Source organism: Diospyros lotus, chromosome 3, assembly GCF_014633365.1.
Source record: "Diospyros lotus cultivar Yz01 chromosome 3, ASM1463336v1, whole genome shotgun sequence".
Lineage (NCBI taxonomy): Eukaryota > Viridiplantae > Streptophyta > Magnoliopsida > Ericales > Ebenaceae > Diospyros > Diospyros lotus.
This window is the reverse complement of record NC_068340.1, coordinates 4361140-4376543: the sequence shown is the minus strand read 5'-3', so window position 1 is coordinate 4376543 and position 15404 is coordinate 4361140. Positions and strand designations below refer to the sequence as shown.

Sequence of the window (15404 nt, the reverse complement as noted above, 5' to 3'; positions counted from 1 at the left end):
GGAGGGAGGGTTTATAAATTATTTATATTTTATATTTTTAATAATTAATAAATATAAATATATAAAACAAATAAAAAATATTCTATATAAATTATTTCTTTGGAAAACAAAAAAAATAATTTTGTAGTTTTATTTTTTTTGAGAAAATAATTTAATTAATTTAAAATATATTATTATTTTGATTTTTTTGTACAAAATTTAATATTTTTCAATACATTTTCATCATCAAATTTTATGAAAAATGATCAAATTCTATGAAAAATATTACCAATTAAACACCAAAAGATGGAAAATAATATTATTTTTCAAGTAGAAAATTATATCAATCAAACAACTTAAACTTCTAATTTTCAAGAATTTATTTTTTCTACAATTCAATTCTCTAGAATTTATTTTTTTTCTACTCAAATTCTACTATTGCAATCAAATGCATCCTAAATGATAAGACCTAGATTCATGCTGTCTCAAACCCTACCTACCAGTTCCTCAAATTTTGAATATTTTGAGACAACTCAGGCCAGATCGATATTTTTATCAATGTATATTTCTATTTTTTTTGTGTGTTCATTTATTTTTTTTATTACACTCTTACATTTATATATTAAAGTCAATTTAAATATTATAATTTAAATTTTTTTCTGTGTATCAACCTAAATTTTTTATTATTTTAATTATATTCATAAATTTATATTTTTAGTCAATTTAATTTCTATACTTAAATTGAAAATGCAATGATTAAATTGACTAAAAAATATAAATGTAGGGGTATAATCCAAACAATAAAAAATTTGAGTTACAAAATGAAAAAAAGTCAAAATACAAGAATTAAATTAATTCAAAAATATAAAGTCAAGGATATAATCAAAATAACAAAAAATTTTAATAACTACATAAAAAAAAGGTGAAGTACAGAGATAAAATTATGAATTTGACGCAACCCATTTGTATAACCTCTTTACCTAATAAATTTGGGTAACCAGTCTTTTAATATTTGAAAAATAGGGAGTAAATATATTTTATTTTTAAATAATATGTATTTATTGTATTTTATTTTTAGCTTTAAAATAATTTTATTAATTAATAAAATACAATATATTTATCAGTAACTAATGAAAGTATTTTGAGTTAAAAATAAAATGTAATAAATACATATTAACTAAAAAATAAAATAAGTTTATTACGCTTTAACTATTATCCTAAATGTAATTTTTAAGGTAAAAAGTTAAGAAATGTTATACTTATAAATAAGCTTGACCCATAATTCTTACAAATATCAAATATGACAAAAGAAAATGACAAATTTGAGAGTTATTTGTAAAATTTCTGTGGTGAAATAAGAAGAGAAAAAGCTAATGGAACTCATAATAATCTTCGGCTCATCTGCCCCAGCCCTGGTCACACTGTAACCGACTCTTCTCTCACTTCTCACCATGCTCTTCTATTTATATCCACACAAACACCACCACCATGTAAACCAAACTAATTTCGTGTTTCTTGGTTCTTTCTCGCAGTTGATTACATCATGGCAAACAAGGAAGTGAGGGTTCTTGGTTCATGGGCGAGCCCTTTCGTGATGAGGGCCAGAATTGCCCTAAACATCAAGAAACTGGACTACGAGTTTCTGCAAGAGCAGCTGGGCAGCAAGAGCGAGTTGCTGCTGAAATCCAACCCCGTTCACAAGAAAATGCCAGTACTCATTCATGGCGACAAGCCCATCTGTGAATCTCTCGTTATTGTTCAGTATGTTGACGAGGTTTGGAGCTCTGGTCCCTCAATCCTTCCCTCAGATCCCTACGATCGGGCCATCGCTCGCTTCTGGGCTGCTTATATTGACGATAAGGTTTGGTTTTCTTATTTCAATCTCCGAGTTCTGAGCTCATCTGCATATATATGGCGTATTTTCTTTTAAATCTCAGCACTTTAAATGGATCGATATATGATAAGGTTTGGTTCTTTTGGTTTTGCAAAGGAAAAGAGAAAATGAAATAAAAAACTTCACCAATGGCAGGAATGGAGGTGGAAAGGAGATTACTTTTTCTTGTCTTTCTCTTGGACCGTAACGTATATGGGAAAAGAAATTAGTTAGAAGGAAAAAGATGAACAAAACACAAAAATAATATATATAAATATATATACACACATACACACTCACACATACATTTGAAAGAAAGCAGAAGAGTCTACAGGGTTTTTATTCCCTTTTCCTAGATTTCCTTCCTCTCTCACCCTTCATAACTAGAAACCAAGAGAGAGGTTATTCTTTATATAGTGTTTTTACTCATTTTTGGTCTGGATTCCCTTTCTCACTTTCACCCTCCGGCACTAAACCGAAAAAAGGGGTATTTTTCCTCAATTCTTTCTCTCCTTTTAACTGAAAACACCTTGAATCTCATGTGTGTGAAAGTAGATAGTCATTAAATTTTATATTAAGATATAAAAAGGTTATTGAACTTTAATTTATAGTTAAAAAATTATTAAATTTTAATTTAGTATATAATTTTATAATTATCATTAAAAGATATTAACGAAATGTTAATATTTTTATATTTTTATGCAAAATTTAATCACCATTTATACTGTTTAGTAGTCCACCTTATTAGCTACAACAACTTACCATTAGCTTCTTTAGTTTCTTTTATACCTTACTGCAAAATTCAATGACTATTTATGCAATTCAAGTTATGTAAAAACGCACAAAAATTTGATCTACACAAGGCTTAGCTCTAATATACATGACGGGTTTTAAACACAAACACCTCACCAACTAAATGAAAAGTGTTTAAAACTTGAAAAATAAATCGTAATAATGTGTATTTTTTCTTTTCTGGCTGAAATATGTAACGCGTATTTATTACATCCTATGGTGTATGTGTTCTTCTCTAGCTAATCATGCAATTAATTAATCCAACTGAGTGGTTGCAGTGGTTTCCATCATTGAGTGGCATACCCAGAGCTCAAGGAGAGGAAGCCAAGATGGCAGCAATACAGCAAGTGAGAGATGGTCTAGAGTTGCTGGAAGATGCCTTTGTGAAATGCAGCAAAGGTAAGCCTTTCTTCGGCGGTGACAGCATAGGATACCTCGACATTGCGCTTGGCTGCTTCTTGGGTTGGCTGAGAGTCAAAGAGAAATCGAATGGTGTGAAGCTGCTAGATGAAACCAAAACACCCAACCTGGCGAAATGGGCCGTACGGTTTTGCAGCGACGTTGCTGTGAAGGATTTGATGCCAGACACTGACAAGCTTGCAGACTTTGCTAAGGTCCTCATGGCCAAGTTCAGAGCTCCTCCTCCTTCCAACTGATCGAACTAATATTAATCAATAAGTTTTTTCAAACTATTCTAGACGGAGCCAGAAAGAGGGTTTTGATTTAGTACGCGGTTTGTTTTTCTTTTCTAATTGGCGTCTTTCTATCTTTTGCAAGCAGATGATGGTATCCCATCTGTTTTTTCTTTTTTTTTTTTTCCTTAGCTTTTCCGTTCCAGAATGAATAATTAGAACTATGGAAATGGAATTATGACATTTAAGTAGATGATGGTATCCCATCTGCTTCGAGTACTGTGATTTTCTTGATCTAAAACATAAGATACTGGGCTGCGCTAGCCCAATTGGGCTCGGCTCGATGGAGGCCCAAGACTTTTATTAGCCTTTTGCTTCAATCTTAGTCTCATACATGCTAGCAGTGATCATCATTCTTGTACTTGCAACACTCGCATGTCTATTACAAGTTCTATCGACATTTAATATAATATTTAAAGAAGATTTCGTGGGCATCATATCTCTATCAGAAAGTCTCGTCGATGTTGAATATCTCCGTCCCATCTTGCTACGACACTCATGACCAACTTGCATGTCAAGAAACTTTTTTTTTCCTTTATATAAGCTGACTTGCTCACAAGTCAAGGTATGTTCTTTTGAACCTATTGACACTCTACTAACTAAATCTCTTACTCATTTCACAATGAGAGTGTTTGTAGGTGCAACCATCTCCCCACTCTGTTCACTAGAACCAACTCTAACGTTATCTTTTGGACTAGAAAGAACATTTGGTGCTCACCATAGGGCTCGATAAATTTTACTTACCTCATAAACTTACCAAAACATCCCAAAGCCACACCCAAAACCTACTATGGCCAGAACCCATAGTCAAAACAACGTAGCCCCTAACCAAGATAATCACTAGCCAAGAGCTCCGACAACCATGGAGGTTCTCATACAAGTTATCTAGCAGCTCCAAAACTAAGTAGCTGAGTTAACCTGTGATCAACAGCGCAACTTGCGCAATGACCAGGTTGACGATGATGTGGAGGCTAGCTATCACTAACACCATCAAGCTACCCACACGTCTGTCCCTCAACCATTGATATCTATGTACAACCCTAGCCACCTATTTTCTGAGTTCATCATGTCTATACCCCTCATTGAAAGATTTTGCCTTCCTGGCACCTTGGAACTTTATGATGACACCGTTGACTCAGCCCAACACCTTAAAAAACTCTGCCCTGTTTTGGTTCTCCATCCTAAAGCCAAACTCCATCCATGACTTCTCAAAACTTGCCACCCGATTCCTCACCCACTTTTTCACTGGTCGAGTCCATCACAAAACTTCAATTAGCTTAGTCAACTTGAAACAGGAGGAGAATGAGTCACTCTGAGCTTTTATGAACCGGTTCAACTAGGAGGTGATTTAGATCAAGGACCTCAACCCCATCATCTCGTCACATGCCATCATGCTAGGGCTAAAGCCTGGGCCCTTTGTTGACTCCATGGCAAGAAAGTTGCCAGCTAACCTCGATGACCTCAGGCTGTGGGCGACTAGCTACATAAACATTGGGGAGGTCTTCGTTGCCCGGTACCATAGCTACCAGCAAATACCTTTGTTGTGGTTGAGTTAGCAAACGTGTCTGTCGGTCGAGCACCAACACCGATCAGATAAAGATCTCGCTCGAAAAAGGGCTAATCGAGACTAGACCGAGCTAGAAGGGGAAGACAATAGGGTCTTGCGCCCGAGCCACCTCGGCTATGGTACCACATGTACACCCCGCTAACGACCATACGAGAATGAATTCCTCAAAAAGTATACAACTCACGAGTTATCCCGTTACTTGAGGCGAGAGGGCAATTCAACCCCAGTCCCAATGTAGACGCTAGTAAAAGATGTGACTACCATCGGATCTTCGGTCACCCGATTGAAGAATGCGCTGCCCTTAACGCAATAATTATTCACACGATGTTCGGAGAGAGAGAGAGAGAGCGAGACAGGGAAGTTCTGAGACATAGACTGAGAGAGAGAGAGAGAGAGAGAGAGGAGTTCTCAGACAGACTTCACCCAAGCAATTGTGCATTTAAGGTGAACAGCTGCCCTGTATTTATGGGTGGGGTCAAATGTCCACGTTTCATTGGCCAACTTCCACTGCTGCCATTAAATGATAAGACCCAGACTCAAGCTGTCTCAAACCCTACCTACCAGTTCCTCAAATTCTGGATATTTTGATACAAGAACTCAGGCCAGACCGATATTTTTATCAATGTATATTTCTATTTTTTTTTTCATTTATTTTTTTATTACATTCTTACATCTATATATTTAAGTTAATTTAATTATTATATTTTAATTTTTTTTCGATATATCAACCTAAATTTTTTATTATTTTAATTATATTTATAAATTTATATTTTTAATCAATTAAATTTTTATACTTAAATTAAAAATATAATAATTAAATTGACTAAAAAATATAAATATAGAGGTATAATCTTAGTAATAAAAAATTTTAGTTACGATACGAAAAAAAGATCGAAATATAAAAATTAAATTGATTCAAAAATATAAAATCAATAATATAATCTAAATAACGAAATTTTTTAATAACTACATAAAAAAAAAAGGTGAAATGCAGAGATAAAAATATGAATTTGACCCAACTCATTTGTATAACCTCTTTACCTGATAAATTTGGGTAACCAGTCTTTTAATATTTAAAAAATAGGGAGTAAATATATTTTATTTTTAAATAATATGTATTTATTGTATTTTATTTTTAGCTTTAAAATAATTTTATTAATTAATAAAATACAATATATTTATCAGTAACTAATGAAAGTATTTTTGAGTTAAAAATAAAATGTAATAAATACATATTAACTAAAAAAATAAAATAAGTTTATTACACTTTAACCATTATCCTAAATGTAATTTTTAAGGTAAAAAGTTAAGAAATGTTATACTTATAAATAAGCTTGACCCATAATTCTTACAAATATCAAATATGACAAAAAAAATGACAAATTTGAGAGTTATTCGTAAAATTTCTGTGGTGAAATAAGAAGAGAAAAAGCTAATGGAACTCATAATAATCTTCGGTTCATCTGCCCCTGCCCTGGTCACACTGTAACCGACTCTTCTCTCACTTCTCACCATGCTCTTCTATTTATATCCACACAAACACCACCACGCAAATCAAACTAATTTCGTGTTTCTTGGTTCTTTCTTGCAGTTGATTACATCATGGCAAACAAGGAAGTGAGGGTTCTTGGTGCATGGCCGAGCCCTTTCGTGATGAGGGCCAGAATTGCCCTAAACATCAAGAAACTGGACTACGAGTTTCTGCAAGAGCAGCTGGGCAGCAAGAGCGAGTTGCTGCTGAAATCCAACCCCGTTCACAAGAAAATCCCAGTTCTTATTCATGGCGACAAGCCCATCTGTGAATCTCTCGTTATTGTTCAGTATGTTGACGAGGTTTGGAGCTCTGGTCCCTCAATCCTCCCCTCAGATCCCTACGATCGGGCCATCGCTCGCTTCTGGGCTGCTTATATTGACGATAAGGTTTGGTTTTCTTATTTCAATCTCCGAGTTCTGAGCTCATCTGCATATATATGGCGTATTTTCTTTTAAATCTCAGCACTTTAAATGGATCGATATATGATAAGGTTTGGTTCTTTTGGTTTTGCAAAGGAAAAGAGAGAAAATGAAATAAAAAACTTCACCAATGGCATGAATGGAGGTGGAAAGGAGATTACTTTTTCTTGTCTTTCTCTTGGACTGTAACGTATATGGGAAAAGAAATTAGTTAGAAGGAAACAAGATGAACAAAAACACAAAAAGAAGAAAAGGAAACAAAAATAATACACACACACACACACATATATTTGAGAGAAAGGAGAAAAGTCTAGGGTTTTTATTCCCTTTCCCTAGATTTCCTTCCTCTCTCACCCTCCATAACTAGAAACCAAGAAAAAGGTTATTCTTTATATAGTGTTTTTATTCTAGAAAAGTGCAGTGTTTTTACTCATTTTTGGTCTGGATCTCCTTTTTCACTTTCACCCTCCAGCACTAAACCCAAACAAAGAGGTATTTTCCCTCACTTCTTTCTCTCCTTTAGCTGAAAACAACTTGAATGCTATGTGTGTTTAGCTGAAAACACCTTGAATGCTGTGTGTGTAAAAACGGTTAAATTGTATGAATGGTTACTAAACTTTTTACCAAGGTATAAAAATATCATTCAATTTCAATTTGTAGGCAACTGAATTTTAATTTAATACATAATTTTATAATAATTATCGTTTAAAGAAATTAGCAAAATACTAATATTTTTGTGTTTTAGAGCAAAATTTAGTATTTTTTTATATTTTAATATAAAATTTAGTGATATTTTTGTATTTTTTATAAAATTTAATGACTATTTATATTATTTAACTATTCATATTATTAACTACATCAACATTCTGTTAGTATTTTTTAATGATAGTTGACGATAATTCTGAAATTATATAGTAAATTAAAATTCAATGAATTTGAGAAATGCGGCAAAGGCAAGCCTATTTATTACATCATATGGTGTATATGGTTCTTCTCTAGCTAATCATGCAATTAATTAATCCAACTGGGTGGTAGCAGTGGTTTCCATCATTGAGTGGCATACCCAGAGCTCAAGGAGAGGAAGCCAAGATGGCAGCAATACAGCAAGTGAGAGATGGTCTGGAGTTGCTGGAAGATGCCTTTGTGAAATGCAGCAAAGGTAAGCCTTTCTTCGGCGGTGACAGCATAGGATACCTCGACATTGCGTTTGGCTGCTTCTTGGGTTGGCTGAGAGTCACCGAGAAATCAAATGGTGTGAAGCTGCTAGATGAAACCAAAACACCCAACCTGGCGAAATGGGCCGTACGGTTTTGCAGCGACGTTGCTGTGAAGGATGTGATGCCAGACACTGACAAGCTTGCTGAGTTTGCTAAGGTCCTCTTTGCCAAGTTCAGAGCTCCTCCTCCTTCCAACTGATCGAACTAATATTAATCAGTAAGTTTTTACAGACTATCCTAGACATAGCCAGAAAGAGGGTTTTGATTTAGTACGCGGTTTGTTTTTCTTTTCTTGGCTTCTTTCTATCTTTTGCAAGCAGATGATGGTATCCCATCTGTTTTTTTTTTTTTTTCTTAACTTTTCCTTTCCGAAATGAATAATTAGAACTATGGAAATGGAATTATGACATTTAAGTAGATGATTGTATCCCATCTTATTCGAGTACCGTGATTTTCTCGACCTAAAACATAAGATAATGGACCGTACTAGCCCAATTGGGCCTGCCCGATGGAGGTCCAAGATCGCTATCAGCCCAATCTAGACCCTATTCTTGCTAGCAATGATTATCATCAACCTTGTACCTGCAACACCCTTGCTCGCTATAAGTTGCTTTAGCATTTAATGCAACATTTAATGAACGTTTCGTTGACACCACACTTCCGTCAGAAAGTCTCGCCAACGTTGGATATCTCCGTCTCATCCCGTTGCAACACCCAAGGTCAACTTGCATGTCAGGGAACCCTTTTTTCCCTTTATATAAGTCAATCTACTCATAAGTCAAAGTATGTTCTTTTGAACCCATTGATACTCTGCTAACTAAATCTTTTACTTCACAATTGGAGTGTTTGTAGGTGCCACCCCCCTCCCCCCAACTCTATTCACCGGAACTAGCTCCGACGTTATCAGAATTTCATCGTTCGACAATCCTTTGGGCTGGAAAGAACATTTGACGCCCACTGTGGGGCTCGATAAATTTTACCTACCACATAAACTAACCAAAGCATCCCAAAGCCACACCCAGAACCTACCATGGCCAGAACTCGAAGTCAAAACAACCTAGCCAACAACCAAGATAATCACCAGCTAAGAGCTCCGACCACTATGGAGGTTCTCATGTAAGCTGTCTAGCAGCTCCAAAACCAAGTAGCCGAGTTAACTCGTGATCAACAGTGCAACCTACGCAATGACCAAGTTGACGATGATGCGAATGCTAGTTATCACCAACACCATCAAACTACCCACACCCCCGTCCCTCCACCCTTGACAGCTCTGTATACCCCTAGCCATCCCTTTTCTGAGTTCATCGTGTCTATACCTCTCCCTGAAGAATTCTACCTCCCTGGCACATTGAAACTTTATGATAACACCACCGACCTTAAAAAAGTATGCCCTGCTTTGGTTCTCCACCCTAAAGCCAAACTCTATTCATGACTTTTTAAAACTTGCCACTTGATTCCTCACCCACTTATCCACCAGCTAAGCCCATCACAAAACTTCAGCCAGCCTTATCAACCTGAAATAGGGGAAGAATGAGTCATTCTGAGCTTTCATGAATCGGTTCAACCAGCATAACAAAAAAAAGGCATTTAGAAGCGATTTTTTTGCATTTAGCGGCAATTTTAACCACTGCTATGTAATTTAGCAGCGATTTTTAAAACCGTCGCTAAATCAGTCGTCGCGAAGTATTTAGCGACAATTTTTAGCAACCGTTGGAATAACTGCCGCAAATTACATAAACTAACCAAAGCATCCTAAAGCCACACCCAGAACCTACCATGGCCAGAACCTGAAGTCAAAACAACCTAGCCCCCAACCAAGATAATCATCGGCCAAGAGCTCCGACCACCATGGAAGTTCTCATGTAAGCTGTCCAGCAGCTCCAAAACCAAGTAGTCGTGTTAACCCGTGATCAATAGTGCAACCTACGCAATGACCAAGTCGACGATGACGCGAATGCTAGTTATCACCAACACCATCAAGTTAAATTATTTTTTAACTTAGCGGCAGTTCATAAAAAATCGTTGCTAAATTCAAAATTTTAATGATTTTTGCGACGATTTTTCAAAATCCCTACAAATGTTAATTTAATTTTTATTTTAAATTATTTAATTATTTTTGAATTAAGTGGCAATTTTTGAGAAACACCCTTGTACCTACATTGGAACATACATTGGCCCTGTACTTGCCAGTAGTGATTATCATCACTCTTGTACCTACAACACCCTTACGCTCGCTATAAGTTCCATCGACATTTAATATAACATTTAATAAAGGTCCCGTCATCACTACACTTCTGTCAGAGAGTCTTGCCAGCGTCGGATATCTTCGTTCCACCCCGCTGCGACACCAAGGCCAACTTAAATGTCAAGGAACACTTTTTTCCCTTTATATAAGGCCAATGTATGTTCTTTTGAGCTTATTGACACTCTGCCAACTAAATCTCTTATTCACTTCATCATCAGAGTGTTTGCAGGTGTTGCCACCCTCCCCCGCCACTCCATTCACCAGAACCAGCGAACCAGCTTCGACGTTATCAAAATTTCTCCGTTCAACAATTTTTTGGGCTGAAATGAACATTTATGATATATTGGGGACCATATGATGCCTAGTTAGCAGTGTCTTCCTACCCTTCCGTTTAATTTGTCTGCATGTTTTAGTTTTTGAGGATAATATTTGAGTGGAGATAAAGGAGTTCCAACGCGTTCCCTAGCTTGCCCTAATAAGTTAATGTACATTTGGATGAAAAGGTAATTTTGATACTTAATTATGATTTTTTTTTTGTTGTAAATCTCATATATTGATATGTTATATTTTGTATTATATTAATAAAAATATGTAATATATCAATGTATAAGTATTACAAAAATGTCACAACTAAATATTCAAATAATATTTTCATTCCCAAATAAAGACTTAAAAAAAAGTAAAACTAGGATTCCGAACTTATTATTATTAGACTCGTTCTTACTAATTTATTATTATTTGTATATTTCTTGATGATATTTAACAACCATTTTTAAACTGAAAATGCCATCATACATGGAGTTTCTACAATTCATTACACACATAATTTGACTATATACATTGTATGATGTGAACTTTTGCACTCTTAATGCAGAGAAATTAAGTTTATAATAGTGTAGAAATAACATTTTCGGATTCAAACCAGCCCCACAGGAATTAATGAAAAAACTGGGAAACAAACAATTAAACAAAGCTTAAAAGGCATGGAAACAAACAATTAAACAAAGCTTAAAAGGCATGGAACTCTCCATTCAAACACTTTTAAGTTAAACTCGCCGGGGGGGGGGGGGGGGGGGGGGGGGGGGGCGTGCAGTTAATTGGGAGCTGATTGAGCTTCACGTTTGGCTTGAATCATTTTGGCATACTCAATGAGTCTTTCAGTCTCCGGGATCACACCCTTTACAGCCTCATGTGAACAGAACCTCTCAGCCCACGCCGCCAGCCCCGGCGTCGCGGCCTCATCCAGCACCTTCAGATCGGACCTCTTCTCCATCGCCTTTATCCACCCCAAGAAGGACCCGAATGCGATGTCCACATACCCAATACTTTCACCTCCAAAGAAACCGCTTCCTTTGCTGCATTTAGTGAAGGCCTCCTCCATCAAAATCATCTGCTCTTTCCGCTTCTCAGCAAGTGCTGCTCTTTCTTCCTCTCCTTTTATCATGCTTAGCTTCTTCCCCAGATCAACCCACTGCAAACATTGATTGAGTTTGAGAATTCAGACCAATATGGCTATATATAATTTAATCGATTTGACCGAAACTCAGCCTGAAGCGCCCAAGGGCAACTAGTTGTTAATTTGTTGTATTAAAAATTTAGACTATGATTAAATGACGTTATAATACTGTGTTTGAGCCTACCGAATTAAGGTTTGAACTAAGTAGGAAGAAAATTAATTCAAAGGAGAAATTAAGATACCTCATCATCAATATAGGCAGCCCAGAAGCGGGCAGTGGCGCGATCGTGTGGATCAGAAGGTAGAATAGAGGGACCAGAAGTCCACACTTCATCTATGTACTGGACTATGAGAAGGGACTCGCAAATGGGCTTATCATCATGGATCAGAACCGGGACTTTCTTGTGAATCGGGTTGGACTTGAGCAACAACTCGCTCTTGCTATCAAATTTCTCTTCTTGCCACTCATAATCGACGGACTTCAAGTTGAGGGCTATTTGGACCCGGGCCACGAACGGGCTTGGCCATACTCCGAGAAGCTTTACGTCGCTCTTCGCCATTGGCAATTTGTGTAGCTGCAGAGGGCTAATTATGATGGGAAAGTAGGGTTTGGGAGCTTTGTTAAGGTGCTTACATTATATAAAAGGTGGGTAGATGGAGGGGTTTGTGAGACAGACTTTCTAGGTTGTTCCGAATGGGTGGGGGGGGGGTCTGTGTGGAATAAAATAAATATTGGGGTATGTCACCCAAGTCGTCACAACCGTCGTCCGCGTCCGGCAACGATGTTTTGGTCTTGTCTTGCACCCAAGGACGGAAAATAGGTTAACAAATTGCATAGGATTCTCCAAAATTATCCCTTGATGTCAATTTTTGGCCGTCAAGTTGGGTAATAAAATAGTGTTGATCATGGCATATATAATTGGGGTCAGCCCAAGGCCCAATGGAGACCTAGGCAATAATAAATTTTTTTGAAAGAGGGTGGGTGCTGTATTTTTTGAAGGCCCTCAAATTTTATTTATTTATTTTTTAACGAGGGGTTCGGGGAGAAGGAGTGTTTTGTTCTCTCAAGTGGTTGCTGTATTTTTTTTTTGGGATGAGAGGTTTGGGGGACCCCAAATTTTTGGGAGCCCTAGGCATAGGCCACTATGCTTTGGGCCGGTTTTGTATATAATAATAATAATAATTGATATAAGAAAGTGGAGTTAGTGTAATAGTTCTTAATTTAGGGTAATAGTTCTTAATTTAGGGTAATAGATTAGAAAGCCCTAGCTATCTGTAATTTTGCACTGACGCATCAACCAGCTCCTAGAGATGTGGCTTAATCTCCGCCAATCAATGCCTCAACGATTGACATAAACAAGATCCCATGGATCACAAAGTAAACTAGGCCTATTTTTATCCCCAGTTGACAAAATGATTCCATTTATTAGCAGAGACTCGTCCTGTCCTGTTCCAATTGAGGCGGGGTGGTCAAAAGTTCTTTAATCATAAATCCCTGCAAAATATGGTATTTGCTGATTGTTTATAAATTGTCACAAAATACGCTTTTTGAGGTGATTTTTTTCAATATTTTATAGTAATTTTAAAAAATTATCATAAAATTTAATAATTTTAAATTTTAAAATTAAATTGACATTTGTTTGCAAAATTTATTAATTTAATAAATTTGTTACAATTTTTTAAAAATTGCTCAAAATTTAAAAAATAATTTAATAATTAAAAAATAAAATAAAATTAATATTTGCGATGATTTTGAAAAATTGTCGTAAAATTTATTAATTTAATAAATTTTGTGATAATTTTTTGAAAAATTGCTCAAACATTAAAAAATAATTTAATAACTAAAAAATAAAATAAAATTAATATTTATGATGAAGAATCATTGCAAAATTTTAAAAAATAATCTAATATTCATATTAAAAATATATAAAATTTTGATAATTTATAAAAAAAATATGTTAACTCTTCTTTTTATTTTTTAATCAATTAATTTATTTAATTTATTCTATTATTATTTTAAAAATATATATTTTTAATTTAATAAATTAATTATTTTTTAATTTATATTAAAAAAATATAAAATATAATTCTAAAAAATAGTAGTTGGTTAGTATATAATTAATATGCGTGGGTATATAACAAGGGAGCTTTGGAGATAGGTTGGCTTGACAGGGCACGACCAAAAGCCATCCGCGCGAGCATAAAAAACAATGGAGATTTTAGAACCATCGCTAAAGTTCAATGATTTAGTGAAATTTAGTGATGGCTCTGAAATTGTCGCTAAATGTTACAAACTATCGCAAAAAAAAAAAAATAGAACTTTGCAATGATTGTTGAAAATCGCCACTAAAATCTTCACGACGGCTGTATCTACGACAATTCTGAAAATCGCCATAAAATCACTTTTTGGATGGTGAAAATCGTCGCTAAATTTTGATTTTTTTGTAGTTACAATTTAAAAAGAAACATCAAACACCATATTCCAAATAGTAAAGAGAGAATACAGCTCAATTAGGAGCCGATTGAGCTGTTAAGTCTGGCTTTATACATATAAATTCTTCTACAAGGCCAAACATATTAACAAAGAGGATTATCGAATGGGAGTAAAAAGATCAAAATGCCCTCATTTGCAAAGTGGGCCACTGCCCATGCTCTCTTCTCTCTCCCTTCCCATAGTCACAATGTGACTGTCGACCGTCTCACGCTGCTGCCTTCACATCGCCGGCTCGCTGCCATAGCTTCCTCACCTCACCGACCATCATTGTATTCTCCAACGGTCGATGAGGTGATGAGGCAAGGCGCAGTGAGGCGACGAGACGATGGCATCACGGCCATGGGATGGGAGAGAGAAGAGAGGCAAATGCAATGGCATCCCTTGCAAATTTATATTTTGGGAGAAGGCATTTTGGTTTTTTTCTCCAATATTGCTACTTTTGCTTCATTTCCCTCTGCTCTTCTTAGCTCATTCATCAAAGGTAACCACTGTGAAGATTTTAGGTTTAGAACCACACTGATATTTGGCCCTAATTTTTAGGTTGCAATGATGGGTGGTGAAATATTCATTCTGTCCTTAGCGGTGGTGACTAAGCCTATCCTATTTGAAAATATTTAGTCATCCACCTCTGTTAAATGATTTTTTTAAATTAAGAGAAAAGACTTTTTGAGTTCATCCGGATTAACCCGACCAAGGTGGGTTGGGTGTCGGATTGGGATATAAAACGGCATGTGGAAGTGGGCCATAACTCCCACCAAACCCTAATAGGCCGCTTGTTGCTCTCTCTTTTTTACCTGTCTTCATCTCCTCTTCTTCTCTGACCAGTAGTAGTCGGTTATCGACTTGTCTTTTTTTCCTCCATTTTGACAGTCCCTTCTCTCTAAATCTTTTGACGAACATATTTAAAAACTAAAACAATCCAATAGTTGAATCTCACTGAAAATTAATTTAAAAAAAAAAAAAAGTTGCTCATTTTTGGAAGAGCATCGTAGGCCGCGCTGTCCATGGTAGATTCCAATGATCGAAACTGACTATTGAAATTGCCTTTATTTTGTGATCAATATACTCAAAAATCAAAACAATTCAATGGTTAAATCTCGTTAGATTTGAAAATTAAAATCAAAGAAACTTCAACA

General features: G+C 35.7%; 3 protein-coding genes across 6 annotated transcripts; 2 read left to right on the top strand and 1 right to left on the bottom strand.

Moving 5' to 3' along the window:
• Positions 1-1296: 1296 nt before the first annotated feature.
• LOC127798139 (glutathione S-transferase U17-like) lies at positions 1297-3630 on the top strand. 2 transcript variants are annotated; one of them, XM_052331483.1, is made up of 3 exons: positions 1297-1402; positions 1512-1840; positions 2923-3630. In XM_052331483.1, exons 2-3 carry the CDS (start codon positions 1523-1525, stop codon positions 3298-3300), a joined length of 696 nt encoding a protein of 231 aa, XP_052187443.1. In that variant the 5' UTR covers positions 1297-1402; positions 1512-1522; the 3' UTR covers positions 3301-3630. The 2 variants fall into 2 exon arrangements, with proteins under 2 accessions (XP_052187443.1, XP_052187442.1); XM_052331482.1 differs by lacking the exon at positions 1297-1402 and having other exon boundaries at positions 1409-1840.
• LOC127798137 (glutathione S-transferase U17-like) lies at positions 1317-8530 on the top strand. 3 transcript variants are annotated; one of them, XM_052331481.1, is made up of 3 exons: positions 1317-1402; positions 6495-6823; positions 7895-8530. In XM_052331481.1, the coding sequence occupies exons 2-3, from the start codon at positions 6506-6508 to the stop codon at positions 8270-8272; spliced, it is 696 nt and encodes a 231-aa protein (XP_052187441.1). In that variant the 5' UTR covers positions 1317-1402; positions 6495-6505; the 3' UTR covers positions 8273-8530. The 3 variants fall into 3 exon arrangements, with proteins under 3 accessions (XP_052187441.1, XP_052187440.1, XP_052187439.1); XM_052331480.1 differs by lacking the exon at positions 1317-1402 and adding an exon at positions 6272-6388; XM_052331479.1 differs by lacking the exon at positions 1317-1402 and having other exon boundaries at positions 6395-6823.
• Positions 8531-11403: 2873 nt separating this feature from the next.
• LOC127797756 (glutathione S-transferase U17-like) lies at positions 11404-12407 on the bottom strand. The gene is made up of 2 exons (XM_052330893.1): positions 12017-12407; positions 11404-11789 (listed from the first exon to the last, which is right to left on the bottom strand). Exons 1-2 carry the CDS (start codon positions 12332-12334, stop codon positions 11412-11414), a joined length of 696 nt encoding a protein of 231 aa, XP_052186853.1. The 5' UTR covers positions 12335-12407; the 3' UTR covers positions 11404-11411.
• Positions 12408-15404: the final 2997 nt, after the last annotated feature.

What these genes read in the sequence shown, in the direction of transcription:
- LOC127798139 (XM_052331483.1), top strand. Translation starts at nt 1,523, where the DNA reads ATGGCAAACAAGGAAGTGAGGGTTCTTGGTTCATGGGCGAGCCCTTTC. An exon ending in CTGCTTATATTGACGATAAG is followed by an intron (nt 1,841 to 2,922) that starts GTTTGGTTTTCT and finishes GAGTGGTTGCAG; the next exon opens with TGGTTTCCATCATTGAGTGG.
- LOC127797756 (XM_052330893.1), bottom strand. Translation starts at nt 12,334, where the DNA reads ATGGCGAAGAGCGACGTAAAGCTTCTCGGAGTATGGCCAAGCCCGTTC. An exon ending in CTGCCTATATTGATGATGAG is followed by an intron (nt 11,790 to 12,016) that starts GTATCTTAATTT and finishes CAATGTTTGCAG; the next exon opens with TGGGTTGATCTGGGGAAGAA.
- LOC127798137 (XM_052331481.1), top strand. Translation starts at nt 6,506, where the DNA reads ATGGCAAACAAGGAAGTGAGGGTTCTTGGTGCATGGCCGAGCCCTTTC. An exon ending in CTGCTTATATTGACGATAAG is followed by an intron (nt 6,824 to 7,894) that starts GTTTGGTTTTCT and finishes GGGTGGTAGCAG; the next exon opens with TGGTTTCCATCATTGAGTGG.